The sequence below is a fragment of the Pseudorca crassidens genome, chromosome 4 (assembly GCF_039906515.1).
Source record: "Pseudorca crassidens isolate mPseCra1 chromosome 4, mPseCra1.hap1, whole genome shotgun sequence".
In the NCBI taxonomy this organism is placed as follows: Eukaryota; Metazoa; Chordata; class Mammalia; order Artiodactyla; family Delphinidae; genus Pseudorca; species Pseudorca crassidens.
The window spans coordinates 66,011,338-66,034,540 of NC_090299.1; the positions used below are offsets into that span (position 1 = coordinate 66,011,338).

The 23,203-nt window shown below is 44.6% G+C and overlaps 1 protein-coding gene across 1 annotated transcript in view; it reads right to left on the bottom strand.

Moving 5' to 3' along the window:
* Nucleotides 1-256: 256 nt before the first annotated feature.
* Nucleotides 257-23,203, bottom strand: part of BEND4 (BEN domain containing 4) — a 30,061-nt gene continuing 7,114 nt past the window's right edge. The window contains exons 2-5 of the mRNA XM_067735844.1: nucleotides 21,812-22,378; nucleotides 12,231-12,322; nucleotides 7,586-7,826; nucleotides 257-3,974 (exon numbers count right to left, since the gene is read on the bottom strand). Of these exons, the coding sequence (XP_067591945.1) occupies nucleotides 3,757-3,974; nucleotides 7,586-7,826; nucleotides 12,231-12,322; nucleotides 21,812-22,378 (1,118 nt within the window). The 3' untranslated portion in view covers nucleotides 257-3,756. The remainder of the gene's footprint in view (nucleotides 3,975-7,585; nucleotides 7,827-12,230; nucleotides 12,323-21,811; nucleotides 22,379-23,203) is intronic.

Consider the following 23,203-nt stretch of genomic DNA (forward strand, 5'->3'; position numbering starts at 1 on the left):
ATATACTGGACTTAACCATTCTTTCGATATCTGACACACGGAGGAGCTGGATCAAATAAGATATTGAGTAATTTATATCGCCTTATAATCCTGGTGAACAATTCTCTCGGGTCAATGTGTTTATGACTGATGAAGGGCTAAGGAAGATCCAGGATATAAAATGACCCACTTGCCCTACAGCTATGAAGTAGCCACATGTATAACATATCTTCCAATTCCCCTACCAAAGGAGATGATGGCTATTTCCAGCAAATGCTCAACCAAGAGAGTGGAGCCTGGGTTCAGGGCTGAATATTTTCAATTGACAGTTTTTCTCCAAAGCATTTAATACTGAGGTTAAACCATGAGATTGTGAATGGTGGACCTTCAAAAGAGACCGTGAGAAGTGGGAGCTTAGTAACTGCTCGCAGAATATGACGCATCCCCCCACCCCAACTCCCGGTTCCTGGCCTACATCCCCCAAACAGATCACTGAAGGGTTATGCTGGGCCAGGTGGAACTGCACTTGGCGTTCCATTCACTGGGAAAGCAGGCATGCTCTTTGTGATATGACTTTAATTTGGGAAACCTCAGGACACATCAAGACACTGTCACTGAGAGTAGGTATGGTTGCCTTGATAGATGGGATTATGAACCATGCCCAGTCACTGACAAAATACCAAATTTGGTCTGTGGTGTCAGGCCAGACCTATGACCTTTTCTCTCACCAATGAGGTGGAGCAAAGCGGCATCCTGAGCTGTTTTAATTCAATCTATGTTATTCCAGTGCTAAAATGACTCAGGGAAGCTGCTAAAAGCTGACATGAGTATGAATGTCTCCTCAAGAGAGCAATTTGTCCAACTGCCAGACAAAGATGTAGAAGATCAAATCAAGAAAATATACAGGTCTCCAGGTCTCCAAAGAGATCAACGGAAAGGCTGACAGAGCAGTGACAGCATCCAATCTTCTCACTGGTGAGCTTTTAACCTTGCTACAGAGGCTGCGATGGCCTTACCAAAAAAATAAGTGAACGATCCTTGCAAACCCTGACTTGAAAATCAGGTGACCATGCAGGCAACCACCACAAGCCAGGTAATATACCAGCCTTAAAGGGGAAGTGCAAATAGCAGCATGTGACATGGACTAAGGAGAGGACAAAGCAGAACAGCCGAGCAGATACTGTGTCACAGCCCGAGGGCCATTGGTGCCCGCGTCAGGCGGTGGGTTCGGCTAAAGGAACACAGCAACTGCATCAACGGTGAAGAGTGGAATGGAACGTCTGACTGGGGACAGGGGATCGTAGGTCCTAGACCCAGGAGAGGCGTTAGAACTGGCCGTGTGATGCTAAGTCAGTCATCTTTCTGGGCCTGGATCGCTCATGTGCGTAAGAGATGACCAGTGTGCAGCTCTGAACATTTTAGAATTTGTGAAGTATTGGAAAACAGCTGATAGAGAGATAATTCACCTGAAAACAGGGGTGGGAGGGAGAGATCAGGTGTACCTTCGAGCAAAGGCTGGTGCGACCACGGGCCTTGAGGGGCAGAGCCTCCTGACCCCAGGAGCCTTCTCAGGGGATGATAACAGGAGTGGAGCAAGCACTTGTCTGAAGGATGCCGACCTGTAAGGCTGTGGAGAATGAATGCAGAAATGCTCCATCACCACCTTCCGTGAAGATCAGCCCAACACTCGGCTCCATGATGACGCGTAGATGTGAACATGTGTGGAATTCGCAAGCTTTCAGGGAAACGATAAGAATTGGAAGTTCTTTTGTTTTTTTTTTTTTAAGGCAGTGGTCAAATATTGCTGCTATAGAACAAAAAAGGACAGTGAACTCAGCAGTAAGGATAACTAAAGTCCAATGCAAAGAAAGGAAAAGTAGGATGGAAAGACAGGTGAGATTATGGTGGTATTTTTCTCCTGGCAAAGATTTCATGTCACCAAAGATTCTTATAAGATATTGACTTCTAGACCTTGAAAACGCCTCAGGGAGTATCTTTCTTCCTCGGAGAGCCAAAGATACTAGTCTCATCGTTCCCAGAAGCACCGCATTTGCCCTTATCTTTTCCTTTACCTGCAAATTTTAGCTAAGTTGCTCCAAAACAGGATTGAAATATTAGTTCTCCCCATACCATTTAACAGATCTGACAAATGACCATCTCTATAAACAAACTTTTCAGTGGGCGAAACTAATAATCGTAACAAAAGCTAAACAAGGACCTATTGCTAGGGTCATGCACAGAGTTGATGCTAATTATAGAAGATAAAGGGTAATTTATTATTTTACTTTGTCAAAAGGTGGCAAAAAACCCTCTTTATGCATGGATGCTCATAAACTTGAAATGAATTTCCAACCCATTCTCAAAACCCTTAGTCATGTTTGTAGATGACATTAGCAGCCTTCACTAACAGCTGCCCATTTAGCCCTCGACTCTAGAAAGAATGCAGACATCTGGATTAGGCTGATAAAGGAAGCCTCCCCTCCCACCCAAACCCGAAGCACTCAGAAAGATTCTAGCATCTCTAGAGCATCTGCGGATAAGAAATGGTTCCAAAGACATTACTACTAACTTCGCAGATGATGCTCAACATATTAAACCGGGGAAAGTGGGTGGGAGTGGTCACCGCTAACTCAGCCAGAGCCAGTAGTTCAGGGGGATACTGGCGGGAAGGAGGCACACAGCAGTTGGGATGAAACATTTCCATCGGTGACAACAAGAAACAAGATTTATGCAAATTCTGAAGATCAACTCAGCACAAAAAGACCCTCAAATTTCTGAGAAATTACAGACAAGCCCATTGCATAGTTGTCAGAATGGCCTTGAAGCTGTGTGTATACAATTCCAGAACATCTGGTCAATTCAGTGAATCCCATCAGTCACATCACTTTGTCTGGTCCTCAGTGCACCAAACAACTAGCTGACTGAGATGCTCATTGTTCAACCCAGCGCTTTGGCATCGTGTCAACAAAGCCCGATTTAAGGCTATGGAAACTGTGAACTTACAAAATCGAGCATCTGAAAATGGTTTTGAATCTTTGGATGTTTCTTGACTGATACGGTGAAAACTATTACTGTTTGTTAACTTCAGAGATCATATAGTGCCTTCCTGATCAACACAGGAGAAATTCTTTTGTGTGGTAAACATAACAGCTGACTTCCAATTAATCACTGTCTAGAGGTGGCTTCTGATCTCTGGTTTCTTTTTAGTAACAGGCTCTGTCAATGTTAGACACAGCATGCAATGTCACCTATCTTATGTCTTTGCTGAGAAGTATAAATTCAAGTCTTTGGAAAACATAAAGACAACTTATTTGAATTAAATAAAGAGAATGCTTGTTCCTTGTCCCTTAGGATAACGCCATGTCTCTACCTTCCCCCATGGGCAGGGACACTAATCCAATCTCCGTGGGGACCAGCTCTGCTCAGGAAACAGAGCTCACTTGAAGATTTCGGACAGGTGACCAGGAGCTCACCTCTCTTTTTTCACCCTCACCGTCTAACTAGTCATCATTTAAAATCAATTGTCATTTTTTCTTTGTATAATGTAATACTGTGAAAATCTCTGTAGGCTCCATAGACTTCCCAAACAACCCTAAAGTGGGTTTGTACTAGGAACTGTGGCAGTAGGTCAAGAGTTAAGGTTTAGGATGTGTAAACCTTTAACTCCGTTAGGATGTGACAGAGTGACATGCTCTGGATTCTAAAGTGATGGTAACAGAACATTCACAACTGGAACTCTTGAGAGGACCGGCTGCTAGTGTGGAAACATTCTGTCCACTAATCACCAGACCCGTCCTGGGAATTTTTAGTGAAGACTTCATCCTGGGAAGCCTGGTGATCAATCCCTTCATAAAAGGAGCCTCCGTTGTGCAGGAAAGTCCCCACTGCCCGCCCCTGCCGAGCGTGACCCACAGCGTCACTGAACACTTTGTTTATCTGCTCCTCCGAGGGCATCCACCAGTCGGGGTTGGAGGTACAGTGCATCCTAATGAATTCTGTAGGAATACACACAACAGTAAAAAAAAAAAAGAGAGAGAAAAACAGCTGGTTTTTGCAGCGAATTATAGGAAGGCTGCTTAAACTTTAACAGAAGCTCTATAAGAAAAGCTTTATGGGACATCCGATGTAATGCCATGATGATGTCACTTATTAGACCCAACTTACGCCATACACATTTTCTACTCAGGTGCAAAAGTAAAAATTACATAAGTGAGAGTGATTCCCTCTAAGGCACGATTGCTATGAAAGGTAAATTTGATTTGCGAGGCGTGGTATGCACCATGCTTGGTAAAAAAAAAGTTAAGAGTACATTTCAAAACCCTGTTGTTAATATGCTCACATTTTTAGAATGTTAACTATCTCCAGAAGCACAGCAAATATCATCAGATGGTATTCTTTAACCAGCTACTGATTTGTAGATTAAGTGCAAAAAAATAAAATCTCAATGAGTAAGAAATTGCCTAAGTTTTGGTTCAGGTTTTCACATTCTTAAAATGTTACTACAGGCTATACTTTATTTCTCTAATTGTGATGTCTATAAGTGTACTGACAAATATTTTTTAGATGACTTTTCCTCTAAATATTTAATATCACCAGAAAGCAATTAGCATGCCTGGAAGAAAGAATATACAAAAAGTAGCTCAGACTCCAATGAAACAAACTTGGCCTCCCTTGGGTTGAGCTCACATTAACCCTTCCTCTATTTTCTCAGGGAGTCAGGGGACATGTATAGTTCCTACACAGCTATTTTAATATGGACATCTGTAAACTGAAATGGAAAAAGTTCGACTGAAATGAGCATTCTGGGAAAAGTTCTAAGTCAAACTGTGCTTTTTTTCACAGCTGACTGAAAGTTCAAGGTGACTGCCATTTACACACCATTTCTTCGCCAGCACTGCTCCCTCTACAAGACAATGGTTCTGGCTGTAGGACTGGATTTGTCTGAAATTTATTTGTGAAATCCCGACCCTATTTGCCCATGGAAGCTGATGCTTTTAAGTACCTGGACCCGAAAAATCCCATGAACTGAACTGTGCCCATCTTGGCAGAGACGCAGGGGCATCCCCTTCAACTCCATGCCTGAGGTGAGAGACTCGTTCACCTCGCCTAAGTCCCAGCCCTAGTGGCCCTCCTGGGGGACACAACTGTGTTTATTCAGCTCCTCGCCCTGCAAAACTGTCAGGAACCAGATGGCCTATGCTGGGCTACGGGCCTAGGAAACACCGAAGGATGCTTTTCAAACCTAGGTCGTGGTCATTATAATGCTGAGCAGAGAGAAAGCAGGTATTCTGGGACCACGAGTGCTCAAATATCTAGTCCTCTCCCTATTATTTTCCTTGCATTCACGTCTATTCATTATGTCCTCAAATCATCTCCAGCCAGGCTATCAACTCCAGAATTCAGGCATTCTGTTTTCTCTTCCTCTGTCTTCCTCAGGTTCCCTACCTCATGTGTTCAGGGAGTATGCAATAACTGTTTAAGTAGTTTCTCTCTCTCCAGATTCCCCACTCTCATATGAACACAGAGAAATGAAAGACTCCAAGTATCCACGAGAGGAAGTCAAGGCTAACTGCTGAGGATGCCGCAGCCCCGCCCCTCTAAGAACGTGCTGCTCTGTGACACCTCCCTCCCCCTCCCCCTCCTCAGTGCCCGCTGCTGCAACAGGACTTCCCCTAACGTTGTGTCAGACTACTACAGGCTAAAAGCAGAGCTCATTCTGTTACACGGATAGGAAGTGTCCTCACATCACTGACCCCCCCCTTCCTTCCGGGGTCAAACCACCCTGGGGACAGGCCAGCCTAGAATTTGATTTCATTCCCCGAAGCACCCTGCTTTCCATCCCTCAAGTGTCCAACTGTCTGAGGCTTCCTTGGCCATTCTAATCTTGCTGACCACAAGGGTGTCCACCCTGGGAGTCAGCAAGCATAAACCTGCAGGAGGGGAATCCCATTTAGGTCACAGGAAGGCCCCAGGATTTCAGCCTTTGGGACAGACATAAATGCTCTAACCAGCCGCCCCGACACAATCAGCAGTTCTTGCCTATGCATTCTCCACCCATGGGCGGGTGGAAGCCTGTGCGTCCTGCCCAGCTCTCCCTGCTGGAGAGTGCACATTCTGGTCAGGCAGCCTGGGCTGCATCTGTGTCACAGTGGGTCCCGCAGCACTGACACTAGTGCTTTGAGACGTATATTAATCCCTCAGTTTCACTGACTTGCTTGTTAAAATATAAATCGTTTAACAAGGATTTCTGGAAAGGGATACCTTAGTGGGGCCCCTTATCCTGATTCTCTTGTAAGCCTCAGGGCAACTTCCAGAGTACTCGCGGAGCGGGCTCTCAGGACAGCCCCCACACTCACCGCTGCCTCTGCTGCCTCCGTCTGCTCTGACGATGCTGGGGAATAAGGGAAACTATGGCTAGTCTGCTAAGACAGACCTTGGAAATTTCCATTACCCAGTCACTCTGAGTAAGTAGAATTTTCAGACTGGCCAACAGGGGGTGCTCCAGCATACCTGTGCTGAGTTAATGCTGGTGTTTTCATTCTAGGTGGTTTTCTCAAGTCTAGGCCACCAGCCTCAATCACCTGGGGTGGTCGTGAGGTGCAGTAATGCGTGCCTCCCCTGTCTTCACGCCAGACCCGCTGAATCAGAAGTTCAGGGTGGGTCTGGGGATCTCCGCTACTAACAAGTACTACACAGGCACCTTAGGCACGCTGACAGTCCCTGTGGGCAGGCCCAGAGGGGTGTAGGAGTGAGTGTCCCTTCTGATGACTAAGGCCTTATCAGTGATAAGGTTTTTCAGTGTGATTTCTTCACCAGGAAATATTTTGATCCCTGTCCAGAGTAAATCTTTATTGTCTTTCCAACCAATAAGATCACTCTTGAACTGTACAGGTTGACATTTGAGCTATTTGATATGGGTTTTTCAGGTGTGAATGCGCTTTTGTTGCCACTATAGTGTTTCCACTTGTCTGTGTTTATTTATTTGCACCCACTGAGTCAACCGTATACACCTCCTTACCCTCTGCCTGGCCTATCCGTAGTGTGGATCAGCTGCAAAGTAATCAGCTGTTAATGCTGAGGAAATGGTATTATCTGAGTAGTATTTTTTAATACAGAAACTTTAAAAAAACCGAACAGAATAAAATCTGAGTGGGCGAGAAATACTTTAGGCCTAAGGAAAATTGATTCTAAATAAATTTAAGGAGTTGGGCCAAGTATTCTTGAGAAGGTAGCTAGATTGGGGGAGGGCGTCATAGGCTGCAAATGAAATTGGGATAATTTTTGAGGTTCCTCGGCTTCTTTTCCTCTGTGCTTTCCCCAAGTGCTCCAGCTTTGCTGGAGGTCGCCTTCCCGGGCGGCAAAGAAAATCTGAACTTAAAGCGTGAAACATGAAGTGCTATGCAGTGCTATGTGCCATTAAGTGCTAAAGCAAACGAAGAATTTTTAAAGGACTTCTTGATACCAAGGAGATGGGCCACATGAAGCCTATAACGTCTCAGCGGAAAGAAACCAAAATACAGTAAAGGCTGAACACTTGCACGGGGGAGCCACAGCCAATGCGGTGAAATGAGATCACAGATGGACACTGAGTGGAAGGATGCAGTACCTCGGAGGCATGTTACTTTAACTGGATCCAGAGGGCGTCTTTCAGGACCTGTCTCTCCTGACTGCACTGACCTTTTCCTTTTCCCAAGGCCGCATGAGTACTTAAGCTCATCGGTTGTGAAAACAAATCTGATGAGGTATCGAAGGAGCCGCCTCCCGTCTTTCTTTGAAGAATTTACAGCCTCGTCCCACTGTTTGCTCGTTATGTAGACAGGATAGTTGTTCAACAGCTGCTTGCTTCCCTGGAAAAGCGAAATATTTTCTCATTACCTACCTGGCCGGCCAGCCAGCCAGCAGCCCAGGCGATCTCCATTTCAAAGGCAAACATGCTTTTTAACCAAGTGGCTATACTGACAATGAACCAGGTACTGAAGAGCACAAGTAATTGCTCACACTCAGAACGGGGCACTTTTCAAATTACATTTGCATTTTCTATAACAAGAGCCAATGAGGTATAATGAACACCTTTGAAAGAGGAGCTATTTATAACTTGCATTTTAACAGGTAGGTTAAAATGTGTCAAGATCCAATGACAGGGAACACTATTTAAATATAACCCGTAACTTTCCTTTTCAATCTATTAAAATATGCAAAAATGACTTTGAAGAGTGTGATCAAACAGGTCTCTTCATCCTTTGGTTGGCGGTTAAGTACTTTTAGAAATGATGCTGGTGGGCTACTTCCATAAGGTATTTTTTTGTGTTTCATGCACCTAATATCTGATAGCCATTGTATTTCAGTGGAAACATTAAACAGTGAATTTTAAAGAGGGGGCATTGTGGAAACAAACAAAAATCACTAATAATAATGCAAAACAAGTTTTCTCATAGCTTCTGCAAATGCCACTATGTCAACTCAAAATTTTTCTTACTTTTCACCTTCATAATTTATGTCTGCTATAAAATTCCCAGGCTAAATAGTTGCACTGGGACTAATTACAGGAATTTCTGTAACATTTATAAGCCATGTTTAAGTCAATTGCACCTACACGACCATTATTTTAGCTCTGGTTGTCCATAAAATTCTACAGTCCAGGGCAAATTAATTAACCCATGATCTCAGCTTTAATGTACTTCTTCCCCAGTAATTAAGGTGTACAAAATAAAGAAGGGAAACTCACTCAGTTTTACAACTCTGCAAATTTACTACAGGTTATAAATTTGGCACTATTTGGAACTGATAGGTTTTAATTTTAAAAAGTGCTCTGTTCAGTTAAGCTCTGAGAAGGGCAAATGGTTTAGGAGCCAACAGGAAAGAAAGAGGCAGTAGGTATGGCTATGAAACTGTGACTGAATTATACCCATGGAAACTCATCACCGCAGCATTCATACTCCCTTGAAATAGCAGGAGTGTGACTTTGTGTCCTTTTTAAGGGAAGCAGCTGAGGGAGGTGGTTTGTGGTTTGAATTTAGAGTCAGCCTGGGTTTGAACTAAATCTCGGTTCTGGGTTTTATTTGTTGTTTCGTGAGCAAATTACTTTAACTTGTTGGACCAAAGTTTCCCCATCTATAACACGGGAAGAACTAAATTATCATGGGTTTAAAATACGAGTACTCGGGAGCATAAACCAACCCCTGGCTCTGTGTACTACGTATGATCAAAAGATGGGCAGGAGCCCAGAGGTTCCGAAGGGTCCTTCAGCCCAGGCTGCTGTTTCACGGCAGGAGGGGAGAGATGGAGGGACGACTGGAGTGACGGGCAGTGCCGATGGAGAAGTGAGGATGAGAGATGTAAAACCAAGGTGGTCAGGCAAACAATCCACTGAGCCAGGGTACGGGGGACTGAGGAGTGAAGATGGTTTCCAGGTGCAACGGGGGTGTCCTCCACAAAGATAAGGAACAGAAGGTTATGGCTGGGGGGAGGAGGAGGCAGATAGCAAGGAAGAACAGTGCCTGACATATACTAGGTGCAATGAACATCCATCGGGTGGGTGACTGATGCAGTAAATACTACCGCGGCTGGCACGGAGCAGACACTCAATACCGGTGGCTACAATGAAGAGTTCTTAATTTTCTTTTTTTTGCGGTATGCGGGCCTCCCACTGTTGTGGCCTCTCCCGTTGCAGAGCACAGGCTCCGGACGCACGGCCTCAGCGGCCATGGCTCACAGGCCCAGTCGCTCTGCGGCATGTGGGATCTCCCCGGACCGGGGCACGAACCTGCGTCCCCTGAATCGGCAGGCGGACTCTCAACCACTGCGTCACCAGGGAAGCCCCACTATATGTTTTAAAAACAGCTTTCCCTCGGGTGTGTGAGCTCATCTGGCAAGCCAGAATGCCCGTGGCTGTTTGGCCAAGAAGGTTAAATCCTCTCCCAAAGTCTCACAAGTCAAAAGGCACAGCTGGGAACCCTGTCCCCAAATTCAGAGTTGCCCCTAAAACAAGAGCTGAGGCTATTTCAAGATGGGAGGTACTTGAGATGAGAGAGCTGGCAATCCAGGGAAGGTGCCCTCTCCAAGCTTGAAAGCATCCACTCCTGCAGAAGAGCTCAACAGCCCTTCCAAAATGTAGAAATACCATTTGGAGGCCATCTTCAAGAAATAAAGAAAGGGAAGGAGGCAGAGAGGAAGGAAGGGAGGAAGGAAGAAGGAGAAAGAGAGAAAGTCATTTATAGCCCCAAATGCTGTGGATGAGGTTACCCATGCTGTTTCAGCACAGCTAATAGAAATCAAATATGATTAAATAATACTACTGAGAAGATGCTCATTTGCCTGAAATGACAATAAAAATAATATAGTAATAACGATGATGATGGGTAATAAAGTTTTAAATAGTCCTATCTGGAGGAAATGTAGATATTTCCCTTATTTTTATATTTTTATAGAATTCTCTTCATATTAGCCACCAGAAGGGTATTGGTGACCTATACCAACTCTGACCTATTGTCAAGTCACTCTGAACAAACCAATTTGAACAGCACTTATTTAATGTCTTCATAGAGTCATATCCAGATGGAAGATGGAGGTGTATACTAACTTTTAAGTAAGTTCTGATTTAGTCTCATGAACAATGTGCTCTCTGAGCACAGAGGAGTGTGGCAATCAGGAAGAGCTTCTGGAAGAAGTGGGCTTTTCAGATGTGCTTTTTGTATAATAGAAATGTCAAGTTAAAAAATGTGGACCCGGGACTTCCCTGGTGGCGCAGTGGGTAGGACTCCAAGCTCCCAGTGCAGGGGGCCTGGGTTTGATCCCTGGTCAGGGAACTAGATCCCACATGCATGCTGCAGCTAAGGAGCCCAAAAGCTACAACTAAGGAGCCCACCTGCTGCAGCTAAGACCCGGCACAACCAAATAAAATAAATAAATTAAAAAAAAAAAAAAAAGGAAAGAAAATGATTGGAAAGACTTTGGGTTTAAAAGAGGGGTCGGTTAAAAAAAAATAAAATGTGGACCCTATTTTAGGGAGCAAAGGATTTTAAGCATGTGACATTTATTTTGGATCTGTATTTTAGAAAAATAACTTTCCAGTGTGGAGCACGGAGAAGAAAGAATCTACTGCGACAGCCCAGGTGACACGTGACTGAGAATGAACTAGAGACAAGAGACTGTTCGACGTGACCGTCAGGAATGAGGAAGAGGAAGAGTCTGTGATGCCTCGAAAGTTTCTGCCCAGGGTTGGTGCTGCTTTTATTGAAGAGGAAACAGGAGTAATGATGGGTATTCAGAGGAGGCATGGTGAGTTCCACTGGTCAGGCAGTAGGACACAATGGTCTGGAGTTGAGTCCTGGGGATTGGGGTCTAGATCTAAATTTGGGACTCGTAAGTCCACACATGGTTGATGTTCAGAGAGAGCGTAACTGAGCAGAGAAAGGTAGTGCAGAGATGAAAGGTCAAAGTCCAGAGAACAGTGGTTGGAAAACTCCTTAAAGCTTAGTAAGAAACGGACGGGGAACCACAAGAGAGTCCTGACACAAAGGCCCAGAGAAAGGGAGCAGCTGGAGGAGGGGTGAGGCCCTGCGGATGACGAGGGCTGGAAAATGGGCCCCTGGACTGGACAACTGGGAGAGTAGCAGGCTGGGGGGGCTCTCGCAGACCATTCGCTGCGTCGTGGAGGTGGAGCCGGATTACGGAGGCAGGGGAGGGCAAAGGAGAACTGAGAGTGGAGCAATGAATATACACCAGTCTTTCAAGTGTTTAATCACGGAGAAGAATGAGGTCCCCATTCAGCAAATGCCTTCGATGACACGCACTGGGGATGCCAATGGGGACGAGACCTGGGCCCAACCTTCAAGGAGCGGGATGTGTCGTGGTGTAGGATGAACGTGCCGATAGGATGCTTCGGGTGATGGAAGGAGAAAGAAAAGATAATCACTGAGGGATGGAGGGAGAATCAAAGGAGGGCTGATTTTCAGGGTGGGAAGACTTGGAACAAACACTGGCTCTGCCTGAGGGAACGACAGGTGGGTTCTCTGTGCCAAAAGAATGGGGGGAGACTTGCCCGCAGGATTTAAACTATGTCTTTTTCTCCCCCTCAGAGTACAGAGTTGAATCTTCACGACGCATGATCTTTCTCCACAGGATATATACTCACCCATAAACCTCAGAGTCAAACATGTATTTTGCTAGCCAATCTGTTCTGGTATATATCTACATGGGTAAACTACCAGGGTGCTTCATCTTAAGGAAATTCCACACGGAATGAGACCTACCTCGGCCGGCTGGTCGGCTGGCTGTGGGATCACAAGCTGGTTGTAGTGCTGAAGCAACGTCTTCAGGTAGTCTAAAACCGTCTGGCAGGGCACTGGGTAGAAGAGATTGCAACAATTGCACATTAGCTATTTTGTGCTGGGAAAATAAAAAGCTTTAAGGTTTAAAAAGATTTTTGATGCAAACTTCTAAAAAAAAAGACTCATTTTCTAAAGGAAATAGAATCTTCTCTCATTTGACATCTGTAGTTATTTCAGTTTGTAAATATAGAACAGATGCTATGGTTCGGGGAGAATTTTTAGGCTCAGCACAGCTCACTGAAAACTTTTAAGTCAAACCTACTCTAAGATGAATTTGGGTTAATAATAATGATATCACACTGAACAACTCACAGAAGAGACATGTCTTCTTTGACTCAAGTTGGAACATTAGCACCCGACGGTACTTTTTAAAATTAAAGTACTGAAAACTAATGTTTCACTGGTTTTGGATCAATGATATAATGATCATTTGTAGTGCCATTCATTCCTAGTTCTTCAGGAAAGCAGTAAGCCATGCACTTTAGACCTGCTTCCTGACACAGACACATGTAGTTTTTCTGGTAAGTGTCTCACTCCTCCCCTCTCCAGAAACTCACCTGATCTGGTCCAATTCAGATTCGGTTATTATGTATTTCATTAACTGTTGCACTATATTTTGTGAGGCACAGTCTTACAGAATCACTGAATAATCACAGTAAAACGGAACAGATGTTAACCCAACATAGAGTCTGACATTTTTTTTTTGTACCATTGCATAAATAATTCTTATATTTTAAGATTTATATTAGAGCCCTTTCCAGAGTATTAACTGATTGCTTTTAAAGGTCTTGGTAACTTAGTAAATAACCTAACGGATACGAATTATTGCCATCATCTGTCTTGGCTGTGTGTTTTCTTAAGATGTTTTTGTCACATTGAAGAAAATAATAAATATTTAACCTAAACCCTAATTTTAAAGTATCACCACTGAGCCTTCTTCACTTCATTTTTCTCAGCACTTTTTTGAGAGCAAACTGAAATTATCTTTATCTCCTGCTAACAGCTCTGCGTTTTTCAGGTGACATCACATTGCAACATAAATCAAAAACTACATCACCATCCTTTTGAAGAATTTGAATGATAAGAAGTAGAAGTAGGTTAGGAAATTTTTCTTCTTGCCAAAAAATATTTTCTTAAATAACATCCTTATAGACTTGTGTCTTACAGACCTGTGTCATAGGTCACTCTTGTATAGTCATTTGAATATATTCTTCAAATTAAAGAAGCAGTTTCAGGACAACCGCAAGATTGTGCCTTCAACAAAAAGAAGGCACGTGTGTATCAGTTTGAAGTAGGACTTTTATTAAACCAAAGTTTAATAAAACCTGTCAAGTACCTCTAATTTCATCATCCTATTAAAAGACTAACCCACTTTAGAGCCCACCCTGAGGTAACTAAACCCTTTGTTTTATTTATAATTCGGCCAGACCTTGCCCAAGTTCCTTTTAAGGGGCGCACTTACTGGCCAACACTTCTATGTTCTGACAGACACTTTCACCCTGGGTATGGCTGAGTAGAGACTCTGAGTCACTGAGAGCTAGAAAATCCACTTTCTAAACCACACCACTCCTGCTAGGGTATGCAGTGTTCACCAAAAAGTCTGAGCAAGTTAACTGAATGACAAACAAGAATTTCCCACATTACTAGAGTTCCACAAACAAACAGTCTAACCCACTTTGCTCTCGGTGAGTGAGAATGTATCTTCTGGCAATGGGCACGGATTACAGGAGAAAAGCAGAAGCCGTGAGAAGCTAACGGAGACAGGAAACAAGTTTGCTGTTGAGTTCTGGCTTTTCATTAGCTGTGTGGCCTCTGGGACTCCATTTAACTTCTGTGCGTGAGTCCCTTCTACACACTGCTGAAAAGAAGGATCTCGGTAGCAGCAATGCAACTGTGTATACGTCACTGCTTTTCCAAGTGACACGTGAGAGGTATTACTCTGAATTTAGTTTGGAAGTTTTAGTAAAATTTGTAAATACTCACTGACTAAGATTTGAACGAAACTTCTTCTGATACTTTATCCATACTTTACGTTTGTTTAGGGAAGAAGTGTTTAAGTGAAGCACAAAAACGCTTACAAAACTGAATATTCAGTGTGACCTCAACCATGTTAAAAATAATTATGTGCGCAGAGAAGAGATTGGAAAGAAATAAACCAAAGTGTTAATAATTTAAAATGATTATATTTTGGTAACAGAATTAGGGCAGTTATTATTACCTTTATCCTTTATCATCCTTGTAAAAACCAGTTTAAAAAAAGTTCTACAGTGGGCATGGATTATAACTACTTAGAAGTTGTTTGAAGAATGTCTACATGACTGTTATCTCCCCTTCCTTTGCTATATGACCTTCAGTGTTGCCTGTGTAGCCCTGGAAGGGCTTGGAGGACGACTCTCCCATCCCTACACCCCCAGTATTTAGGCAGCAGTGCTAAGCCCTGAGCGAGGCCGGCTGAGGCACATGCGCTGGAAGAAAGTGGAATTTCATGTGACTTTACTGGCTGTAAGGCTCTCCTGAAGGCAAGTGGGTCCTGTGGGTGGTATCTGGGCACAAGGCCGAAGGCCAGGAAGACTTAGCTACTGAATTGACTCTGCACAGTTGGCGGCTGTACTGTCTGGGAGACTCTTAAGTAAGGGCCTTCCAAGGAGAACTGCTCTGATTCTGTTTTTGCCTATATTAAGGGTGCTTGGGTCTCGAGTACCTAATTTTCCTGGCAGATCATTGCATTAACATCTTGATCAGTTTCTCTTCTTGTTCCTCAAGCATTATTTAATCTACTTTGCTATGTAATTGTTTTTTTTTTTTAAGAAGATGTTGGGGGTAGGAGTTTATTAATTAATTTATTTTTGCCGTGTTGGGTCTTCGTTTCTGTGTGAGGCCTTTCTCTAGTTGTGGCAAGCGGGGGCCACTCTTCATCGCGGTGCGCGGGCCTCTCACTATCGCGGCGTCTCTTGTTGCGGAGCACAGGCTCCAGACGCGCAGGCTCAGTAGTTGTGGCTCACGGGCCTAGTTGCTCCGCGGCATGTGGGATCTTCCCAGACCAGGGCTCGAACCCGTATCCGCTGCATTAGTAGGCAGATTCTCAACCACTGCGCCACCAGGGAAGCCCTATAATTGTTTTTTAAAGACTCAAAACATTTACCTCCAAGTATACCACATACAATTCTATAGGGAGATTGAAATTGTTTACTGTCCTCTGACGACCATGCCATCTGTGTGCTTATTTCAAGTGTCCTATTCATATCGTCTCCATAAAGTATAAGTTCCACAATTGTAAATGTCTAGAAATAAACAATGAGCTTTAAGTGTTACTCAGCCTACAGACGCACGGTAATTCTCTTGATTATCACAATGTCCTGTCTCTGTTTAATTTAATTGACGTGTGTAGCTGCTACAACAGAACGTGCCTGACACTGGGCTGGGAATCGGGGTTATGAGGATGACTGTGACTTAGTCTCTATCCTCAAGGACCTTACACAGCCTGCCTCTCCTCGTATCAAGACCCCAGAAGAGACAGACACACAGAGAGTAAAAACTGGCCCTGATACAGACTTCAACAGAAGCAAGTATGATGTACGACAGCAAGTGGTTAATTCTGCCGGGAAACTGGGGGAGGGCTTGTTATGGACAGGTGTCGCCTGACCTGGGTACTGATGGCTGAAGAGGAGTTTCTCGAGTGGGGAAAAGGAGGATATGTTGGAAGGACAGCAGGAGTTAAGGGAAGACCAGAAGCAAGGGCACAGCGGCTCAGGAATCACAAATTGTCCAGAGGGGTTGGAACACTCGGTGTATGGTGGGAACTGAGGGGCGAGTCTCCAAAAATGAACAGGAAGACTCAGGCAGTGAAGGATGTCACGTGCCACACTGAGGGGGCTGGAGTTTACTCCATGGGCCAATAGAGGCTTTTCAGCAGTGGGTGACGTGGGCCTTTTCAGTTGGCAGAGCCTGGCGTCTGGGGGAGTTGAGTGGCTATCGCAAGAGTCCATATGGTGAAACAGGCCTGGATGAAAGCAATGGGGAGAGGGGGGAGGACCCCATACCGGTGGGTATGTACGAGGTGGAATCCAGAGGAGAGGAGGCTGACATCAAGGAGGGAGAGAGATGGTTATGGATGGAACTGCGGCTCCCAACCTGGGTAACTAACTGAATGCTGACCTTTTTACAAGGTAAGACTACCATCAACAATCTGAGAAAACCACTTAAGATTTCTGTATGATCAGGCACAGGACCATGTCCCTGTTTCTTTTTTTTTTTTTTTTTTGCGGTACGCGGGCCTCTCACTGTTGTGGCCTCTCCCGTCGCGGAGCGCAGACTCCGGACACGCAGGCTCAGTGGCCATGGCTCACGGGCCCAGCCGCTCCGTGGCATGTGGGATCTTCCTGGACTGGGGCACGAACCCGTGTCCCCTGCATCGGCAGGCGGACTCTCAACCACTGCGCCACCAGGGAAGCCCCCTGCCTCTCTGTTTCTTAAGGTTGCTCTTTGTTGAGTGCTTCCTGGAACACCTAGCAGGCACTCGGTTGCTACTTAATGAACTTAATACTTCCAGCATTCCAGTATTATTAACCTCACCTTACAGAAAGGGGAAACCGAGGCTCAGTATGGTTAAGTAAGTTGCCTAAAACCACAGATAGCAAGTGGCAGGAGCAGAAATCCAAACCCAGGTTTGACTCCAGGGCCATTTTCTTCAGCCCACGCTGTTCTGTGTCCCTCAGTCTCACAGCTACCGCCAATAGTCGTGCTGACTTCTACCAAATTCTGAGTAAAAGAACTCAATCCTTTATTGCTCTCTGTTCCTATCACTCGCTCTAGTTTTCTACTCAGAACATTCATTCTCCTTAGAACGCGCACGTTAAGCTTGATCAATGTGTTTCTCGGGACCAGAAGTCGACCTGAGCCTTCTCCCACAGGCACTTCTGGGCACGTGGGCTGGAGGGTGGCACGAGCACGGGAGAGCACTGGCATTGCGACACCACTTACTCCAAGGGCTTTTTGTTCTTACAAAACTAGTTATCCAAAAACAGACACCGATTTATCTTTTTAAAATCTTTGTACGTAGAATATCCTTACCTAGGACCAGCACTTTGTACGTAATCCAAGGTTAATTCTCTAGTTTGTAGCCTCCTGAGTTAGTACAGTCGATCCTCATTATTTGCAGGTTCTGGACCTGCAAATCTGTCTACTCGCTAAAATGTATTTGTAACGGTCAAATCTGTATTTGGGGTGCTCTTGCGGTCACTGCGGACTTTGGCTGGTCACTGAGAAATCTGAATTTCTGGAATCACACACCCCCAGCTGAGGCTGAACAAGGTAACACTTGGCTTGCTCGTTTCAGCCCTCATACAATAACAAGGGTTCTTTTCATGTTCTGTTTAGTGCCATGGTTTTTGCATTTTTGTGCCTTTTCTGCTTGGTGATTTCGCTGTTTAAAAGGAGCCCCAAACGGAGAGTTGAAGTGGTGTCTAAGTGTTCCTGAGCGCAAGGCTGTGATGTGCTTCAAGGGGAAAATGCGTGTTAGATAAGCTTTGTTCAGGCTTGAGTCACAGCGTTGCTGGCTGTGAATTCAGTGTTAACCAACTAATATTATATATTAAATAAGGGCTCGTTAAACAAAAACATACTTAAAACGACGTTTTGTCATTGGCTGACGAAAATGTTGCAACCAGAGGCTCTCGGGAACCGAGGTCTGTATTTCCCCTCAGAGTAATGCCTTGCTGATTCAGTGCTCACAGCTTACAGAATAGAACGACTGTGAATAATGAGAATCGACTACATTTTGAGGGTGGAAGAGGGTAATAAACTAGCTCTGGAGTCAAGAGGCTTCGATTCTAATCTGAGGTCTGCCACAGACTTCACCTGTCCATGTTGCAACCTCTTTGTCTGTAAAATGGGAATATTAATTTTTGTTTGGAGTTATGAAGATAAATTGAGATGATCATAAATGTACTTTTTAGAAAGTAGAAAGTTCTTTACTAATATCAACAGTAAGTGTATCTTCTCTATATTTGGCACTTAGAAAACGTCAAGTTTTGTTTTTTTTTTTTTGCGATACACGGGCCTCTCACTGTTGTGGCCTCTCCCGTTGCGGAGCACAGGCTCCGGATGCGCAGGCTCAGCGGCCATGGCTCACGGGCCCAGCCGCTCTGTGGCATGTGGGATCTTCCCGGATCGGGGCACGAACCCGTGTCCCCTGCATCAGCAGGCGGACTCTCAACCACTGTGCCACCAGGGAAGCCCTACCATTCTTCTTTTAATAACCTCTCAGCTCTTTGTATTCCTGATCCAAATGTCTTCCTTTTGTGACTTTTTCTTCTTTTAACCTATTTTCACTTTCTTTTAAAAAATTTAAACTTTTAAACAGACTTTCTATTTTCTAGTGTGATAATCTAATGTAAAAGAAAATGTGCTAATGCTATTTCCTGGGATAAAATATTTAATTGCCTATATCTGCAGATAACTCTGGAAAGTAAGTTAGACAGCACTTTCTCGAAGCCCCTTGTTTGCCTGTAGTTGATAATCAATAAGACTTTGTTGAATGTTTCACAAATAATACAATAAACAAAGGCCCTCTCGGGTGGTGCCAGAAAGAATACCCCTCCCCGGTCCCTCCTTTCGGTGAGGGCTGTCACCTTCCTTTCCCCCTTTTACAGCTACCCAAGTGAAAGCATTTTTTCCTGTAGACTAATAGGCTCATTTCTTTTGAACTCTCAGTTCAAGAACTGCTCCCAGATATAAATGCTTTATTTAAGGGGGGGGGGGGAAAGAAAGAAACTGGAATCTCAGAGTTGCTCAACAGCCTGACTCTGGAGAGAGAGGGAAGTGCCTGAGGAACACTGCCCCGGAACTGACCCACTGCAGGTGCTCCCATCATCTTGCTCACCTTATTTCCTCCGCTAACTGCTGCGTGCTCCTCTCCCCTTTGTGCTCATCCACCCTGCTCGGCTGTAAGAAGAGCGATCGTACAACATACGGGCAGATTCTACAGGAAGAAAGCCCCAGGTCCTTCCATGGAAATGTACGGCCTCTAGGATAACAGAGGCCTACTGGGATCATTGGGAAGCACGGATACTGCTTAGGGAAAATCGATCCCAAATCTCACAGGAAAGTTACGGCTTGCAAAATATTCTTGTTACGTACAAAACCAGAGTATTATTGCTGTACTTTTCTTCATATGGATAAAAGTAACAGATTCCCCCTCGGCCCTGCCCACACCAAAGGCACAGCTCGTAGAATGCCAGAGTGGATTCCTGGGTGATCACCCACAGGCTGGTTTGCTGTTTAGCCAAAGATGGAGGTTGGGAGGTGGGGAGGGCAAGAGGGCAGTTATGTCTCTCTTTGATTCAAGTCTTTCATCTCGAGGGGCACTTTCAACCTGACGCCCAATACTAAGGTATCCCTAGGTAACGAACCCAGGAGTTAAGTAATCACAAATGGCTAATCTTTCCTGCATTTCACACTATTTTTCTTCTATTCATAATTGACAAACTGAGTTTCCTCTATATCGTTGAATTTCAGTATGGATTATTTAAAGCAATCATGGCTCTCCACATAGAACTGGTTCAAGTTCATGGAGGGAACTCTTTACAGTAACAGTGGTGGAATGTTTACAGTAACAGTGGTGATCATTAGCTTAATTTCAACAACTGTCCTTCAATGTCTGACCATCAAGAGGACTCAAGAAATTGCAGCATTCTCGTCTTTCTGGGAAGCAGAGAAGGACAATGATTAGTGGCAGGCCAGCAATGAGTTACCCCTGACACAGACATTTCATCCGTATGGATTTAGGAAACAAGAGGTGGAGTGAACCCCAAATTTGCTTGGTAAGTTTACCAAGGGCAGACGGCTCACCAAATATTTACGGTTAGGAATTAGGCAATAACACTCTGGACATTTGTGTCACCTGTCCTTGCACTCTGAAACTCTTCCCCACAGCTCTGAATGGCTGATGCAAGGACCTGCAGCTGGCTGATCTCCAGGACACTATCTTCTCCCCTAATGAAAGAGGAGTGGGGAGTAAGATGCAACATACCCTTTTGGCGGTAAAACCAATAGTTCACATAATTTATGAAACTGTGCAAGTTGTAAAATCCCAGTGTGTCCGCTGCACCCATATCTCTTTGACTCGGAGAAACCAGTAGCGCTCTGGTTCCACCGCATTCTTCTGGGTCCTGCCAGTCAGTCTCTCTGCTGCAGTCAGATCCGGCCTGGCAGGGACAACGCCAAGACTCTGCATCTAACCCCAGGGCTCAAATGTAACAACAGAGAATGGATTTCCTTCACCTCTTGCTTCTCTCCCACAACTGCACTCAATCTAATTCCAAAACGTTCTGAGCCAAACCTCAGCTCTATTTGGGCAATTCTCTTAAATGAAAGGACAGAAGGAAAATAAATTTCTGATTTGGCAATTCTAATAAGCAAATGGGTAACTTTCTTCAACACTTCCTTCTTTTTACCTCAGCTGCCAAACTGGGTGGTGCAAAGACACCGAGTTAGGAAAAGAACGTAATTTCTATTTCTATTTATGGATCAGCCTTAAAACTTTTAAATCTGTTATGTATGCTTTATTTTGAACATATTAGTATGCAAGTATATGTATGTAAATAACCAATGAATGTGTACATTGGTAGATACACGCTCAAAAATTTTTATCAATGGGCTGCATGATTAAAAAGGTCTTAATGTCTTTTATAAGCCACAGACATGCAGGAATGACCTCAAAGATATAGGCAAAATCAGGAGCTTTCCAAATAGGGAAAAAAAATGGCTTTGCAACCCAGAGAAGATCTTGCCATAAAGATGACTTTACTACTCTGCAGATCTAGTGTCTCTGCGAGGCGGTACAATGCCTCGCGTTTAGCCAGGAGCACAACTAGTTTGCGACCAGCTTAATAACTGGTCTGTCTTTGAGATATTCCTTTTAGTTTACAGTTGCATATTAACTTTAAGGGGGAGTTTGCACGCTAAAAAGAGACCATGCCTATTGAAACTTAACAAGAAAGGGGAGAAGTTAGTGGAATAGAAGAGACCATTTTGTTCTCTGAGCCCTGCCTCTGTAGTTATCATTTCATTTTAATTTCTCTCATGGACTAATAAAACACATATATCAAAGTCTTTAAAAATACAAAAGCCATTTTAAAGGAACAGGGTCACTTTTTGAAGAAAGTTCAAGCTCACAGAACCTGGCCTATTTCAATCTCATTGCACTACATCTGGGAATCACTTTTGTATCAGTGGAGACATCTTTTAATTGGACCATAGTTTTCAGGCCTACACCCCAGAAGACTGTGGCTTAAACACAGGACAAGGCTAGCGGCTCATCTTGAAATTTCCATTTGGCACTGGTAGGCTAAAACTGTGCATGCCTGTTTTTCTAACTCTTCTACATCGCCGGCCCAAACAACAACAAAAAGCCACACATACACGCACACGTGCATACATACATGCAGATGGGACACTGGAAAGGAATGAGTTGCAGGTGGCTTGCAAGGAACAGGGCAGGGTACCTGGGATGCTCTCTAACTTTCTTCTGAGCTCTTCATTTTCTTGTTGCAGTGACACCACCTCCTGCTCCAGCTCTTGGCACCGAGGACAGTAGCCCTCCTCTTCCTCCTCCTCTTCTTCCTCAGGCAGCGTAGAAGAGGATGGGTGACCGTGGGATTCGGATGTCGCTGGGGAGGTCCAGCCACCTAGCGTGTGCACGGGGGATGTTGCTAGAGGATCCACGTCCGCCAGGTGGCCATACTCACTGACTGAGGAGGTGTTTGCAGTCGGAAAGCTCCCGGAGAGCAGGTAATTTTGTAGGGAGTCAGTGAAAACCCTCAAGAAGGCAGAAGTCTGTTGTTTCCTTTGCATATATTGCATCTCTATGTCTACACTGTCTGAGGTCTGACTGTGGATCCCTTTGCCAACAGGGCACTGCTCCTGTCTTTCAGTGTAACTTGAGCCTTCCTGCTTTACGCAAGAAATCAGGGATTGAGAATGGCTGGAGTCCAGAAGCTTTCCTCCACAATTTAAGAGGCTAAGGACTCGGCTGCATTGTTGAGCAAAGGCGTCCAAGATCATACGACTCTCTGAAATACAAGAGAAGACACGTCAGAGACTGCCAGCCAAGACAAGGGACAAGTAAGGTCCTCGACCTAGAGTTTAACATTAAAAAATGTCAAAAACATGGACTTCTACTCCCTGCTACACACACAGGTGACATGGCGCATCCACTCCTAATAGGATGCATAGCTTCCGGCTGCTCTGTGACTGGTGGGGTGCCTGATGAGCCACCCCTAACTTGACTCTGGGAAATGGCTGGACTGCGAGACGGGGGCACCGGATAGACACTCCCTCTGCGTGGTTATTAACCGGCCTGCACAGGTCTGAACTCACACCTTTGGCTTCATTAATATCCTTACTCTAATGAATCGAGCCAGCCCTGCAGACTCAACTCCTCATTGACAGGAGGGCTTACAGCAATCATTACGTCTATTTCTGGAGTGCCCTCATGCCCTTGCTATTAATCAGCTGATACAATCCCTGCTGAGAGTACGTTGCTCCCAGATGCAAAATGGAGAAGAACGATGAGTCTTTCTGAAGAGCTCACTAAACGTCTAAGGTAAAATAAAGAGTGGGCCTACAAGGCAAATAGTGAGGAGCCCCGAAGCAAGCCTGTGTCATCCAACATCTGTGCTCACCATTCTTTTATTTTATCTGCTAATTTAGATTTCTTGTCAAGGCCAGCGTTTAGCTTGATCTATAGCAGCAGCATCTGAAAAGCAATAGTGCCTCTTCTCAGGGCTTCTCCCACCAAATCTCTTAAATGGTATGTGCTGAGGGTGCCAGTTAGTTTCCACAAGTGTATTCTAAAGCATATTAACTGTTAATCAGTGGAAAGCAAAAAGCGAACA